General features: G+C 47.1%; 1 protein-coding gene across 1 annotated transcript in view; it reads left to right on the top strand.

Annotated features, from left to right (window-relative positions):
• The window catches only part of grin1a (glutamate receptor, ionotropic, N-methyl D-aspartate 1a), a 38,850-nt gene extending 24,592 nt beyond the window's left edge, over window positions 1-14,258 (top strand). The window contains 7 exon segments of the mRNA XM_060037847.1: window positions 597-758; window positions 1,370-1,479; window positions 1,889-2,034; window positions 2,410-2,460; window positions 6,407-6,433; window positions 7,439-7,549; window positions 11,808-14,258. Of these exon segments, the coding sequence (XP_059893830.1) occupies window positions 597-758; window positions 1,370-1,479; window positions 1,889-2,034; window positions 2,410-2,460; window positions 6,407-6,433; window positions 7,439-7,549; window positions 11,808-11,876 (676 nt within the window). The 3' untranslated portion in view covers window positions 11,877-14,258.
• The last annotated feature ends 874 nt before the right edge of the window (window positions 14,259-15,132 follow it).

The following is a 15,132-nucleotide window of genomic DNA, read 5'->3' as shown; positions in this document are numbered from 1 at the left end:
CCAGGGCAGGCTCTCGGCCAGCGGCTCAGCCTGTCAGGCAGACGCACCGAGGGACAGGCTAGCCGGCGCCTGTAGCGGCGCAGGGCCGCGGGGGGCTAAATGGACCTCCGGGAGCGGCCGGAAGCTTACCGCGGGAGCTTACGGCGGCCTTCCGTCTGCTCCAGGTCCATCGACCCGGGTCGAGCCAGGGCTCTAGGGACAGATGCTCGTGGGTGGAGTCAGTGTGAGCGGACCGCCTGGTTCGGTTGAGGTTTGAGCTAACGTTTATCCGAGCAGCGCCACCACTTTTGGCAGGTTTTACCCCAGACGAACATCTCTGAGATGGGGGTTGGGAATCCAATGGGGGACACGGCGTCGTCTGTCCGGCATTGGATTTCAATGGGGGCCTTAGGTGGCGGTAGGGAGTCGCTGGTAAACACCGACCGACGCACACCTTATCGTGCTGCGAGAGAAAGAGAGAAAGAGAGAAAGAAAGAGAGGTGGGCGGGGAGTCACAAATGTGTCTGTAAATCACTGTACTGTTACACCGTAACCCCCTCCTCCCCTTCCTCCTCCCTCCCCCTCCCCTCCCGCTTCCCCCGCACTCCCCCCAACAGCAAGCTGCATGCTTTCATCTGGGACTCAGCGGTGCTGGAGTTCGAGGCCTCGCAGAAGTGCGACCTGGTGACGACGGGGGAGCTGTTCTTCCGTTCGGGCTTTGGCATAGGCATGCGAAAGGACAGCCCCTGGAAACAGAATGTGTCCCTGGCCATTCTCAGGTCTGTCCCAGCCGAAGCCGCAGCAACTCGTATGACGTCTCTGTCCCTTCTCTTATCTTTTGATTTCACGTCTTGTTTCTTTGGGTTACTTTTGTCAGAACCATCGCCTTGTGTTGGCATCTTCACTCTCCGTGTCTCCCCTCCTTTTCTCTGTCCGTCTCTCTGTCTCGTCTCTTCATAGTCTGTCTTGTTTTGGTTTGTCTTGTTTGCAACATGGTCTCACAGGAATCCGTGAAATGACTACGGTCGGACGCTTAACTCGAAATCCGTGGCCACATCACGGAAACACGCCGATATCCGTGTATGGGCCACGGAATAACAGTGTCATTTACTTGCATTGGAGCAAATTCCGTGGCCACATCACGGACAATTGAAGTGATTCCGTGGTGTGTCCATGGATTTCGAGTAATTCGTCCGTAGTCATTTCACGGATTCCTGTGAGACCAGGTTGCTTGTTTGTCATTCCGATGCACGTCCAAGCAGTTTGAGTTTGAGCCGCGTTAGCTGGAGGGAATTTGAACCGGCATCGGTTGGCGATTGACGCACTCTGCTGGCTGTGTGCATTAACTTTCTAACCTCTCTCCCCACTACCCCTCCCTGACCCCCTGCAGTTCTCATGAGAACGGCTTCATGGAGGACCTTGATAAAACCTGGGTGAGGTACCAGGAGTGTGACTCAAGGAGCAATGCACCAGCCACACTGACCTTTGAAAACATGGCAGGTATGGTCCTTTATGGCGCATGGACTCACCCCATTGTGAAAGTGATTGGACAAAAACTGCAGTGGTGAGGTACTGTAGCCCTTTTTTGTCCAATACCTTTAGCAATCATCTGTATCAGTGTTGGTCGTGGGTTTTTTGCCGTCTTGTAGTGCATTTCCACACGCTGTGGGGTTCTGTGTGAGGTGATGGCCCGTGTCTGTATCAAAGTGGTGGGGCTTGCAGCAGGCAGCTGCAGCAGGAGCTGGTTCGTGAACACGTGATGAATCCAAAGGGTGGCGGCCGCTGATCAGCCAAGGGATGACCGTGTGCTCATCTGGTCAGCGGACGAGGCGTTGTTTAAAAGCGGCCGTTGATTCTTCTCCTCCCTTTCTCTGCCCGTGTCTTTGTCGGTGTGTTTCTCCTCCCCAAGGGGTCTTCATGCTGGTGGCTGGCGGGATTGCTGCCGGGATCTTCCTAATCTTCATTGAAATTGCCTACAAGCGTCATAAAGATGCCCGCAGGAAGCAGATGCAGCTCGCCTTTGCGGCAGTCAATGTATGGAGGAAGAACCTGCAGGTATGCGCCTCGCTTCCCTTTCCTCTCCCACAGTGACAGAGTCAAATCGTCATTGCAAACTCCCGCGTCCCCTAGGAACAAGGTGTTGGAGGGGATAGTGGGTCAGAGGATCTGGATAGCCGTCTCTTATGCCCTCTGGCCCCCCCCACTTCCCACCCCCACCCCCGAGTTGCCTGATATTCAACCCCCTCGGTGTTGGTCAGTTCTTCGGGCTGGACTGGTGATCTCTGACGGAGGGGTGATGGGGTGCGGTGGGTGGGTGGGGGGGGGGGGGGGGGGGGTGTGATCACTGATCCAAAATGTCCGCCACCCATCCCGGTGTGTACAGTTACCTGAGGCCGACTCCGCCTGTGTTTCCTGTGTGTGTGCCTGCAGGAGAGTACGGACACTTCTGGAAGCCAAGCGGCGGCGGGGACGCCCTCGTTAGTATGTAACTAATTAGTGTTGCTGATTAGCATAGAGATACTCACTCAATGACATCGCCCCCCCCGCTGTTAAGCACATCAGGTGGTAGATTGAACCTAACTGGCCGCCCGGAAATGGTGGAAGTGGGACTGTAAATAATAAACTATTAATAGACCTCCCACGGCATGAACTAGTGGTTCTATGCTAAGGCTGCTCCTGCTTTACCGCTTTGTAAGGTGAACTGACGTGGATACAAAGCACATGGATAGGGGCACGTTGGCATGGACGTCATGCTGCTAATGATAACAACAACGAACGCTTGGATTCACCCGTGCTTTCATGGCATACAATATGATGCTTTCATTGATTTCCCCAAGCAGCACAAACACAAACAAACAAATAGAGCATAATGATTTTAATCAATGCCCTCGCTGGAGCGACTCTGCGTTGAACCCTGCGTTAATCTCGTTGTGAAATACCAAGCCATCGCGCACAGCAAGCCTTCCTACTGTCATCGCTTATCCTCCTCCATCCACCACCGTGTACATGACGCCCCCCTAAAGCTAAACAACCAAACCCACTAAAATCTCCAGATTCAACGGCTGAATGCCAGGGGCCTTATGCAACACGCTGGATGCCGGAGGAGCTTACCATCCCGGCCACAACTAACCCAGAACCATCCAGACAGGGCTCAGAGTACCCAGACTCAAGACAACCCATTTGCCCTTCAGCCCAATGCTTCAGGAAGCTCTGAAGCATTGGGGGAGGAGGTGCACCCCCCCCCCCCCTCCAGTCCTCCCACACCCCCTGGGTCTGTTCCTGGGTCCTTCTTGGCTCGGAGACATGCTCAGGGGGAGTGGGACGAGCCGGGGATTGAACAAGCAGTGGGCTCGCCGTGTGGAGAGGCCATAGAGTCACCATGGGCCTGTGATGCGGCACCACACTGGCTCCTTTGGTAAGCCCTGACAAGGGCCCAGTGGTCGGCCGGCCACTGCTGAATGGCCAAACAGCAGGGCAGGAGACGGCTGCAGTATCTAAGATCACAGGCTCTTGTTGTCCGTCAGCAAGAACCCCCTCTGATGGAACCTGCCATCGTCTCGTCCAGCCTGCGGCTTTTGTGTGCGTATGTGTGTTTGTGTGTCAGACAGATGTGGGATTCGCTGGGAACACACAAACAAACAGCTGGTTCAGAGGCTTGAAATGAGGCGGGAGTGGCAACACGACTCCCCCTGCATCTCGTTTGACACCTTTTATAAGAAAAGAGCAAGTAGCATCGCTCAGCAAGGTGGACCAATAACTTCCTACGTATGAGAGATGTTAAACGTTATGCAACACATTTGACCGGGATCACGTATTCGTCTCCCCTACCGTGCATCGATCGGGTTGGAGAACGAGCCCAAACCAGTGCTTCCAGATTGTTGGGCTGCGTGTAACGTGTTATTCACAGTTATCCACACAGCTCGGCTACTCGCTCTATCGTTACTGAGCGCATTAATCGAATTATTCACGGGAGTGCTGAACAGTGTCTGAGATGGGTTCTGACACTGGGGGGCTGCGTGCTGCAGATATAATGGCCGATTTAAGTCATGTTGACCGCCCCTTTCTAAGACGCTGCTTCTACTCGGGACTCTTGCTAATTCCCCTGCAGCATTGCTTTCTCCCAGATGCCTAATTAACACTGACCACGCTATCTATTCATTTTAGACACACATCGTCCTTGTTTGCGAATCAAAATGTCACCTAGTATGGGGATACACACCAGAGAAGCCTGCATCTAGTAGAACCCTAATACTGAGGTTGAAATAAGACCAACCCGCAGACACACAAAAACACGTACACACACACACACAAAAGCATACGCGCACGCTCACACAGACCCATGCACCCACATCCTGCGCATGCATGCGGGTATGAGGATGATAATTATGTGGCCATCTGCTTACTGCATTACGAGGTACAGTAAGCAGTGCTTATCCATCCTTACACAGTATAAATTAGCAGCAGAAGAATGCACACTGCTGGATAACCCAAATCGAACCACCCTAAGCCGGTCTGGAAATAACACTCTTTCATTTCACTTGCCTCACCTTCTTTCATCTGCTAATCTCACTGCTTGTGAGGTGCAAGGAAGATTCCGACACACGCTTGTGATTGGTCCTAAAATTCTAGCGATGCTGTTGCCATGGCATCACTAGCACACCTCTTCCTCTGGAGGGATGTAGTGGAGAATCAGCGTCATCGATTTTAGAAGACGTTGAGATTAATTCAGTGCAAACTGTTATCTACAAATATATTCTGTGGGCTCATTGTTACTCTCCATTCTATGAGGGGCTATGTATCTCAGAGTGTCGTGTGATGTTCTCCTCCAAATACAACATGTAGTTGAAGAGGATAACCTTTAACTAAAATTAAAATGTCCCTATTTCCATTTTAAAAGACCACTACATCCCTACCAGGAGGCTCTGCTGGCATTTGGCTTTTTCACAGTTTAAACACGTTTATTCAGAGTTGGCTTGCCTGCAAAGTTCCATAGAGCAATGAGGATGAAGATGATGGTGATGATGATGATGAGAGCTTCAGACCACGCTTCATCTTTTAGTGTGACATAGCATGGCCTGCATGGCCGCGCCAGGCAAGACATCGGCAGATGTCAAGTGAGCTTTAAAGCAAGTCACAAAAAATGGAATAAAATATACATCGAACATTAAATAACAAGGCATTGATTGTTTAACTATCATGAACCATTTTAAACACGGTGTTAAAAAGGTTTGAACATCTGAAAATTTACTAACACGAATTGTCATCTTCCAACAGGATCACAAAAACAATGGTTTAGATATTAATTCCTGTGTCACGCCCATCCCTGATTGGCCCTTGGCCTTCAATTAATCTCTATGACAACCAGTTGATTCTCACATCCTGACGCTGCATCACCGAGAGGTTGAGAAACAATGGGGGAGTTGGTCGGCACGGCGACAAGGGGGGTTCTCTTCAGACAGTGACCCGGACGACAAGCCCGGGGACTTGATGAGAGAACTCCATACTGGGAGGGGGGCGGGGCCTGTGCGGGTCCCCGACAGGCAATTGGTCGAAGACATTCTTTGTTCTGTGTTGACTTACCCCTCTGCTTTTTGTTCTTGTTTTGTTGACTATTTGGTTGTTCTGTCGACTATTTCCGTTGACTAATCCCTACTTATACCTCTCCCTCCATCCATGTCCTTTTGGCTGATTGAAATTCACACCGCACTGCCCCTGCCCTCCCACACACCTGACCCTCTCTCATCCCCATGGTGCCTTCCCCCACCTCCTCATCTGATTCTCACTGCTCTTGTTATAGATGCTCGACACGTCCTTGCGTAACAGTAAGATTGACATGTACATACCCGCCCACTCTCATCTCCCATTGCTGTTAAGTCCTTTTACGGCGCTTTTATCCCATTTTTGTTTTGTAGAAACATATCACTAATGAGCAGGTAAGGGTTAGGCATCGTGCTCAATGATGCCTATACCAGTCACAATGCGGACATTGGGGCTTTGAACCCAGAACCTCTGGTCTGGGAGTCAAACCCGCTAGCTGCCTAGGCTAATCCATGCTCCCCCTCTTCCCCTACCATCCCACCCCTGGTGTGTGGTGTGAATTTCCGTTATACCCGCTGTGGTATAATGACTTTAAATGGGCTTTAATTGATGACCTAATTAATTGTTGCTGCTGTTGTTATTTTGGCCTTTTCAGTGTATTTCTTAGTGGCTCTGGAAGCTATGCATCACTGCCTGGCTGTGGATGTTTACGTTTGCTTTGCTAGCCTTTTTTTATCTACATATTTATTTCTTATATATATATATATAAATATATATATATAATTGCCCTTTTTGGTTCCCTTGGCTTCTGCATAAGGATCTTTAAAGTATAACGATCTAAAACAAGTGGATGCATATTTATTTACTCTTCTTTTCTCTCTCTATGCAGCCCTCTTCCTCTATAGAGACACAGGATGTAAGGATACCTTAATATGCACCTTTTGAACACAAATTGGCTTGGTGCTCTGATGCTGGGGGTGGGAGAGAGAGTAGCTGTCGTACCCTCTGGTGGTGTTTGTGGGGAGGCAGGAAGGGAGGGAGGGAGGGAGGCAGGAAGGGAGGGAGGGAGAGCGATGGATGGCTAATCTTATCTTAATCTTATCTTCCATATAGTTGCATCTTTTAAGATTCAACAATTTATTCGTTGTCTGACTGGGATTGGACCCAATCGATCAATAGTATTCTTATTCTAGAGCATGTGTGCAGTCAAATCTAATGTCAAGGACTGGATATTGAGTATGTTGTGTAATATTCGGTTTAAATCGATATTAGCAGATCCCTCCCCGACATCCTTACGACTCATCCCTTAAACCATCCCAATACCTTTCTGCACCTGGTAGCGTGTGGACTCGACCTGTTGTTTGGTGCTAGTGTCGATGCTAGTGAATATTGTGCAGAGAAAGGTCTTAAAGAGGGGCCTATTTATCACCAGTTGTGACGTCGATTCGTCATTAGTCCCAAATTCTTTCCGATATTGACATCAGAAATGGGATTATCCATTTGTGATGTCACGCAGGCTGGCAGGGTGAACTGCCCAGCATACATTTGGGGAAACTACACTTCCCCTTGTGATATCCAATAGGAAACAGCCAATCCACATCACAACTGGTGGTGAAATAGGGGCCCTATAATTACATGGTGCCATTAGAATTGACCTTCATTTCCACCATCACAATAGGCCTGAATCCATCCCCCTTTTCTGCTGCCATTTTAGAGCATCTGATCCTGTCCTGAAACCGTAGTGATATTATGGTGAAGGGCCCTCCCTCCTGGGGTCATTCAGACGCTGGGTGGGTGGTGCTGGGTGCTGGGCGCTGGGTGGTGGTGGACCGTGATAGAGAGAGAGCACATGGGTGGAATCAATCAATGGACCCTTGAGGGGAGCAATGGAGAGTAATGCTTCTACATATATTCATTTTAGGATAGGAAAAGTGGTAGGGCAGAACCCGACCCCCAAAAGAAACCCTCTTTTAGGTCCATCAGTGCCACCCTGGCCTCCAACATCAAGAGACGTAGGTCCTCCAAAGACACGGTAAGGAGAAGGAGAAGCGACACCTCCACGTGGTTTTGTCCTCCGCCTTCTCTCTTCTCTTCTTCTTCTTCTTCTTCTTCTTCTTCTTCTTCTTCTTCTCCTTCCTCTCCTTCTTTTGCTGTGTCTCTCGCTCAACTCGTCAACCACTTTCTCTCTTTGTTCCGCTGTCCTCCCTCTCTCTCTCCCCTTCTCTCTCTCTCTGCCAACATCCCCATCCCCGACGATACCCAGAGAGTCACCATCCTCTTCCCACCCACTCACTCATTCCACGTGGCCCAGCAGCCTGAGCCACATGTCCTGTCGGTTTAACCATCCATCCCCCGTCCATCTGTAGGCGACCGCCCCCTGCAGGCGGACAAGCGACAGTGCAGGGTTTCAAACCAAACCAGAGCAGTTCAATTGAAGCCAAGTCCATGAATGGAATGGACCTTCCGACCTGGGGTTTGGTTAGTGGAGCAGGGAACCAGGGATACTGGCCTATTTATAGTGCTGATGGAGGAAGGCTAGGCTACACAGTTAGCAGTCCGCCGGTGGTGGTGTGATGGTGTTGTTGATGTGGGGCTCCTCAGTCCCTTCGCCTCCCCACTCCCTGGTTACAACGTGAGTTGTGGTGCCCGTGTTGGTACGTGATGCAGTGGTGGCCGTACACGTGGATATGTGTGTTGTCGTGCATATTTGCGTTTGGGTCCTGTCGTTTTGATGCTCAGTCCTTTGTGTTCATCGGTTTTGTTTGTGTTTCGTCTTTGGGCTCCTGTCCTCCCACACCTGTGTCTTGGTTCTACCTGTTGTTGGTCCGCCTTTTGTTCAACAGCATGCGCCGACGTTTCGTCATCTACTGATCTTTTTCTCAAGTAGGCTTCGGCCTCTTCAGACAGCCACGTTCTCATGTGAAGAACGTATGGGTCTGGGGAATACTCCTCATGCTCTTTCTATTAACAGGTTCATTTACTTTTGCTTTGTCATGTTTCTTTTTCATAATTCTTGCCTTCCACTACTAACTGATTTGTTTTTTTGTTTTATTTCTCGTATGAACTGTGCGATTCTTTTATGTTTTCAGGTGGGTAAGACATTACGACCAAATCAGTTAAAAAAAAGTAAACCACAGAAACGTACAGCGACTAGAGCTGTAAAAGCCAATGGCACAAAATAAACATCCTCAGGGGGTCTATGGATATGCTTGTCGAGTAACAGCAGCAGTTGAGACTGTCTCTATTCTCTCCCAGCCCTAGGAAACCAGCCTATTCGCTGCGGTTGGTAGGGCTGCTTTTCAGGCTTCACCACTCTGGCCTCACAAAGCAGACTTTGAATACATCGAAAGTACTTTGAATAGGCCAGACTTTGAAAACATCTGGTTGGATGGCCAATGAAATGTATGGGACGTCTCGCTTTCATTCACAGGGATTTCTAAGCACGTGTTCTGATTACACACCACACACACAGAGACAAAATGGGTTGATCAGGAACAAAATATGAAACGTTTATTCTGGAAATATGAAATGGTTCGGAGGATAACACAGCCAATCCATGTAAAAGATTAGCTTGTTAATATTCTTGGGGTAGGAATTCAATGGTTTCCTGCCACTTTTGAGCACGAACTGCCAGCATCTTCCCACCGGAAATGCATTTAGAAAAATAATCCAATACGAGTTCCTTCCTGACAAGCCATTAACAATCTCACACAGGTCTCTCTTAAAACCACAGAATAGAGTTGTTTTCTAGTGCATTTTGTTATAGCACATTTGGCTAGCGATAGCCTTCTTGCTAAATGCATGGGTTTCCTAACAAACCTATCTTACCTAATGCAAGTGAATTGTGTTTGATTTAGGTTTTCTTCTTCCTTCTTTCCTTTTTCTGGTTGTTTATTGTCTTCTCGATGGATGTTTGTGAGTTTTCTACCTTTGCTTTGACTCAGAGGTTTATTTAGAGCGAAGATGAATGTTATTCTTCTGTTGAAATATCTGTAATACAGAGAGCACTACCCCCTTTGTCCCTCAATAACAACAATCAAAAACCAACTACTCGTAAACCAACCGGTCCAACAACAACAAAACCCTCAAAACACACGCCATCCTCAACCTCTTTGACCATTACTTTTAATTTCATATAAATGTTATTATTTTTATATCAATGGATATCAATGGAGCTTTGAATGTCAGTGTCCCTCACCCACATGCCACGCCTCTCTACCTCTTTAAGCATGTCAACTATTCCCTATATTCACTGTCGTAGACGTAGGCATATAGTATACACATTTCCACATAGAAACGTCGTATATACATCATACTAACTCCAACTACATAATACTACCATGTAAAGTGATAACCAGTGTCCGTGTTAGTGGTGTGGATGGTGAAGTGTCTCTCTTTGGCTGCCCACCCCCCCCCCCCTCCTCCCCCCTCCCTTCGCCTGACGACAGGGTGTGAGTGTGGTTAGAAAACAGCACCCCCTACAGGCCCCTGAAGGTACCACCAGATATGAGAAGGGGGGGTGTAGACCTACACCACATGTTGATGCCACTCTCTCTTCGCTCGGGGAGATCGGCAACGTCCAGTCCAACTGTCCATTTTAAATAATGCTTAAACTCTATATACATATAACATATACATGTGTGACTCAAACATATCTATCTATATGTATATAGTTAGGATGTCAACCCAATGAGCATGTTAGTGTGTTAGCTGCATCGTAACAATGTACAAAGCACCATACGCTTTTGATTGCAACGTCAGATGCATCAGCTTCAAACGAGAGACACTTTTCAAAGCGTCTTACAACACTGTGGATCTTGCTCACGATAAGGTTACCGATCGACGGCTTTACAATACTCTGGCTCCATTGAGCACGACTGAGCAACTCACACCGCTCACTGTGCTCAATGGAACATGTCGGACTGGGGTCCAGTATTGTAACGCTGGTTTCTCCGACAATCACTTCAATGGGAATACAGTTGGTGTAAAAATCTATATTCCTATTCATGTGTTGGAGATGATGAGGATAATGTACCTGTTTATTATTATCCTACAATTGAACACACGTTACACAACTAAAATACACAGCAAGATCTCTCTTCACGGCCATATTCACAATGGGTTGGAGCAGTTTGCTGGGCCCAATGTCCACAGGAAACTGCCTCGGCATTGTGGGAAATATGGATTAACGGCTATCATTACCAAAAGCAGAGTGCCGCAGATGTTAAAATGAATACTTCAATATTCATTTTAACATCTATCAAATCCCGGTTGCCGTAATAACTAAACCACCAGCATGAGAGTATTTAAAAATGAATACTTTTTATGCAGCACTTTATTGAGTACTGCTCAGCTCTGTGTAGAAATAAACGCACTCTGCTTAAAGGAACGTATCTAAAGGGCTAGGAGGGAGGTGTCACAAGAGAACGGAACAGTCCATGCAGCACGTTGAACCTGTTTACAAAATATTCCTCCATGGACTATTCACCAAGCGGCCATCTTGGTTCTAAACGCTAGCTGGGTGGGGGGGACTATTTAGAACCAGGATGGAACCCAGCTGGCCGCTAGCTGAATACGACCTTTGGCCCCTGTTCTCCTTGAAATAAGGCGGGTGGGGGGGCTGGGGGTGGAGTTGTCCGTCTCCAAGGCAACAAACGATGCCTAGAGTAACGAGCTGACTTGTTCAGACGTTGTTTGTTGTGAAGATGGATGTGGATGTCCTTGGCCTGGTTGAGCTGTGCTGTGGACTGAACTCTGGTGACCTCACTCCTACTCCACTGTAGAAGCCGACTCACCCCTCTCAGGCACTAACTATACACCTGCTTCCCATCCTCGTTATGGGAGCCCAATTCAATCATTCAAGCTAACTTTATTTGTATAGCGCATTCTGTTCAAAAAGCACACATAGTGCTCACCAAAGGAAACAACACGATGAAAACAAATGAGCCCTAAAATAACAAGGAAAATGATATATAACGATAAAAAAATACTACATGATACATTCAAGCGGTCTATTTAGGCAAACGATTATACAATTTCAAAGAATCCTACAAAGGTTTTCTTCTGATTTTGAAATCCCCTGTGCCATGCATGCCTGAGAAGGGTTGGTACAAACCCACACACCTGCTTGCTCATTTCCACAGAAATAAGGCAGGGGTGAGGTGATTCATTTAGACACTACCTATCGTGGGAGTGATTCATCTGATAAGAATAAACGGTCCTTTCCAGTGCCAACACTTTGTCCCTTTGTGTTCCCTCTCTCGCTCTCCCTCTGTCTTCACCCCTCGCAGCAGTATCCCCCGACCGACATCACTGGACAGCTCAACCTGTCGGACCCTTCGGTCAGCACAGTGGTGTAGCCAAGGAGAGAGAGAGAGAGAGGGACTTTCACTCCCTGGAGAGAGAGGAAGAGAGAGAGACATTCGCTCCCTGGAGAGAGAGAGAGATGTACGATGGAGAAGATGACGATGATGACGAAGAGGAAGGAGGAGACACCTTCGTCACCAATCCCCCCCCCCCAACCCCCATCCTGTTTTAATCAGTTGCAGAGCGATGACTGCTAAACGCCGAGAGCCAGCCCCTGTGAGCGGCTCCTAAAGACGCTAGGTTGTATGCTAATGGAGCTAAAGGGAATTGCTAACCTTGCACCTTTTTTAAAGAATCTGAGCATGCACGGATACTGTTCACACACACGAACGCACTCTATTTCCCAAACAAACACTTCCCTTCTGTACATTCTTATGAGACTTGCTGATACTTATTGAAAATCTTTTGGTCTCTTATTTAGAAACAATTACTTACAGCGTTGTGGTGTTTATTAGCAGTCGTTTTTATCTATTTTATCTACCTGCTTCATTGTTTATGGAGCCATTTTAGTTGGTTAGTAAGATTATGTTTGTGGTTAAAAACCTGTTTGGTAATTAATAACCATTTGCATATGGTCTAGATCTAGGTCTTATTTTTTTTTTACTTTCTCAATAACCACATTTGAAAAAACAGAGTACAGTGTGTACTATCAAATAGCAGTCTTTGTTATCTCCATATATTTAAAGATTTCAAAAGTTTTAGGTTGTCTTCAGTTTTTAGGGATGCAAGCATTGCCAGGAAATCACTGGTCACTAAAGAGATTAACAACCTATTTGTATGTGAATGAGAATATATAAATGACAATTTACTCATTCTTTCTAAATGTGAGATTTATAGAGACTTGCTATATTTTCTTTGACATATATCATCAAATGTGTGATTTTGAAATGACCTGTCACAAAATGTATGGTTCTGTTAGTTTTTTGGGCTTTTGACCAGTAACAACATCAATTTTCTGTGCCAAATGATCAACGATCACCTGAAATTATCCCTACGTGCTTCCACCATTCCTGCTTTCCTATGGGACTTATCACAGTCACACTTATTGGCTGTACACATTATGTCCCAATCCATACCATCATACTGGCTAGTATTTGTATTTATGTCAAGAAACAATGGCATCAAGGCTTTTGACCTTCGACTCCCCCCCCCTCCCCCCTCTCACCAAAAGCTAGTAGTTTGGGAATGTCCCCTCCCCTCCTCTCTCTCTCTCCTGCTCAGTCTTTCTCCCCTCCAGGATCCAGGGGTTGCATCAGAGGGCTATGTTCTTCATCCAACCAGCACTTGATCATCCACGTAAAAGGTCTGCCCCCACCCTGTCCCGCACCCCCCTCCCTCCCTCCCTCCCTCCCTCCCTCCCTCCCTCCCTCCCTCCCTCCCTCCCTCCCGACCTCACCCGCGCCCAGGGACCTTTTGTATGGATGAGTTCCAAGTGGATGGAAAAGTTTAGCCCAAGCCCGTGGCCCCTTGGAGCCGCGGGCTTCCCTTGGTTGGATGCTTAAAACAGGCCTTTTCCCATTTCCTGGGGCTGAGAAAGAACAACTGTTTGTTATACGGTCCTGACCTCTTCTGATAAGTGGCACTGCACAGCACTTTAATGCTGAGGGACATTCCCAAACTAGCATGTTGGTAATTGTACACATAGCCAGTATAATGCGCGTTGATCTGATCCCAGAACAGATTTTGGTTCTGAGATGTGTTGTTAAATATGTTGTTTAAAAAGAAACCAATTGCACACCCTCCCCAATTATCCTTCTAAACTTTAGTACTTTGCCAATCTCTTTTGGCTTTAGGGGTTGTTTTTTGTTGTTTTTGAGACAAACACGTTGATCTGCTATCCCTTTAGAAAGAAGATGAAGTCAGTTAAACAAACACACCATCAAATTCCAAACAAATCAATTTTGTAACTACAAGATTGGCTTTAAGCAAAATCCTGGCTTCAGATCTGGTTTCCACGGTTACCCTATGCATGCTTGCCTGTCGTCATCGTTGTTTGTTTGTTTCGGAATGCTTGCTGTTGGTTACGACGCACAAGCCGGCGTCAGCGTGGACTTAAGCACTCCTGTTGTTGAATGCTCTTTGGATACCGTTTGCTGTACAGCGTGCCGACTGAAGGAGATTGAATTAAACGTGTATTATAATTACAGCAGAGAATGTCTTAGGCCGATATCTTACACCTTAATGTTTAACACACACATACAAACACACACACACACACACACACACACACACACACACACACACACACACACACACACACACACACACACACACACACGCTAGCTAATAACACACATGCACACACATACAGGCACTCTATCTGTAAACTAAGTTGTAAATAAAATTAATCGCCTGTTATTGGCAATCCCAGCAAACCTGTTCTTCAATTATTGACTCACTTAAAATATTTTCCACTGGACTAGTTTTTCTTCCATATTTGTCAGAATAATACAAGTGAAAACAGAAAAATCCGGTTTTTAATTGGTTCCCATGAGTTTGTTATAGCTGCCTTTAAGACTAAAAAAATAATCCTCCGAAGCAGCAAAGCAGGCACGATACATAGGAAATGTTTGACGCTAATAGAGGTGAGAAAATTGAACTGGCGTAAATAAATAAACACTTAAACTTTGTTCTTGTTCTTCATGTTGCTGATGTGAGCGTGCGTGGGCCACCAGGGGGCGCCATTTATGCCGCACATGAGAAACACTACTGTGATTCTTTACCCAGATTTGTTTCTCACTTTCTCTAACATTACTTCTTCTCCGAAGAACACTTTTTCCCTGCATACGATTTTTAGGGATACAAAACCACCCGATGTAACATATGTGCGCACTTCAAATAATGTTACATTAATTTCAATTGAGAGAAAGAGGGTTTAATGTTTAAGTACCTCAATTTCCATGCCATCGTTGGGTAGTCAAACGAGAATTGGTACTCGGACTCTACACCATTTACATGCAAATGTGGACCGTGAACCACACATAGTTATCTACCGCACCCACTTCCACTCCAACTGAGCTTATCGGCTGCAGTGTGCACACCCTAGCCTTCCCATCACCCATTTACAACTTATTCCCATTCATGCCATTTCTCCCACCTGATCTTACACTTGGACCAGCCAACACATGACGAAACGTTTCCTCCATCCATCTCCACAATGCCGCTAGTAAACCGGGGATCTGTTTCCATTCAAACGCCTCCAGGGAGGACGTGTTTAACAACAGCGGGGCGCGTGCTCACGTAAAATGC

Source organism: Gadus macrocephalus, chromosome 19 (assembly GCF_031168955.1).
Source record: "Gadus macrocephalus chromosome 19, ASM3116895v1".
Lineage (NCBI taxonomy): Eukaryota > Metazoa > Chordata > Actinopteri > Gadiformes > Gadidae > Gadus > Gadus macrocephalus.
This window is presented reverse-complemented; position numbering and strand designations above follow the sequence as displayed.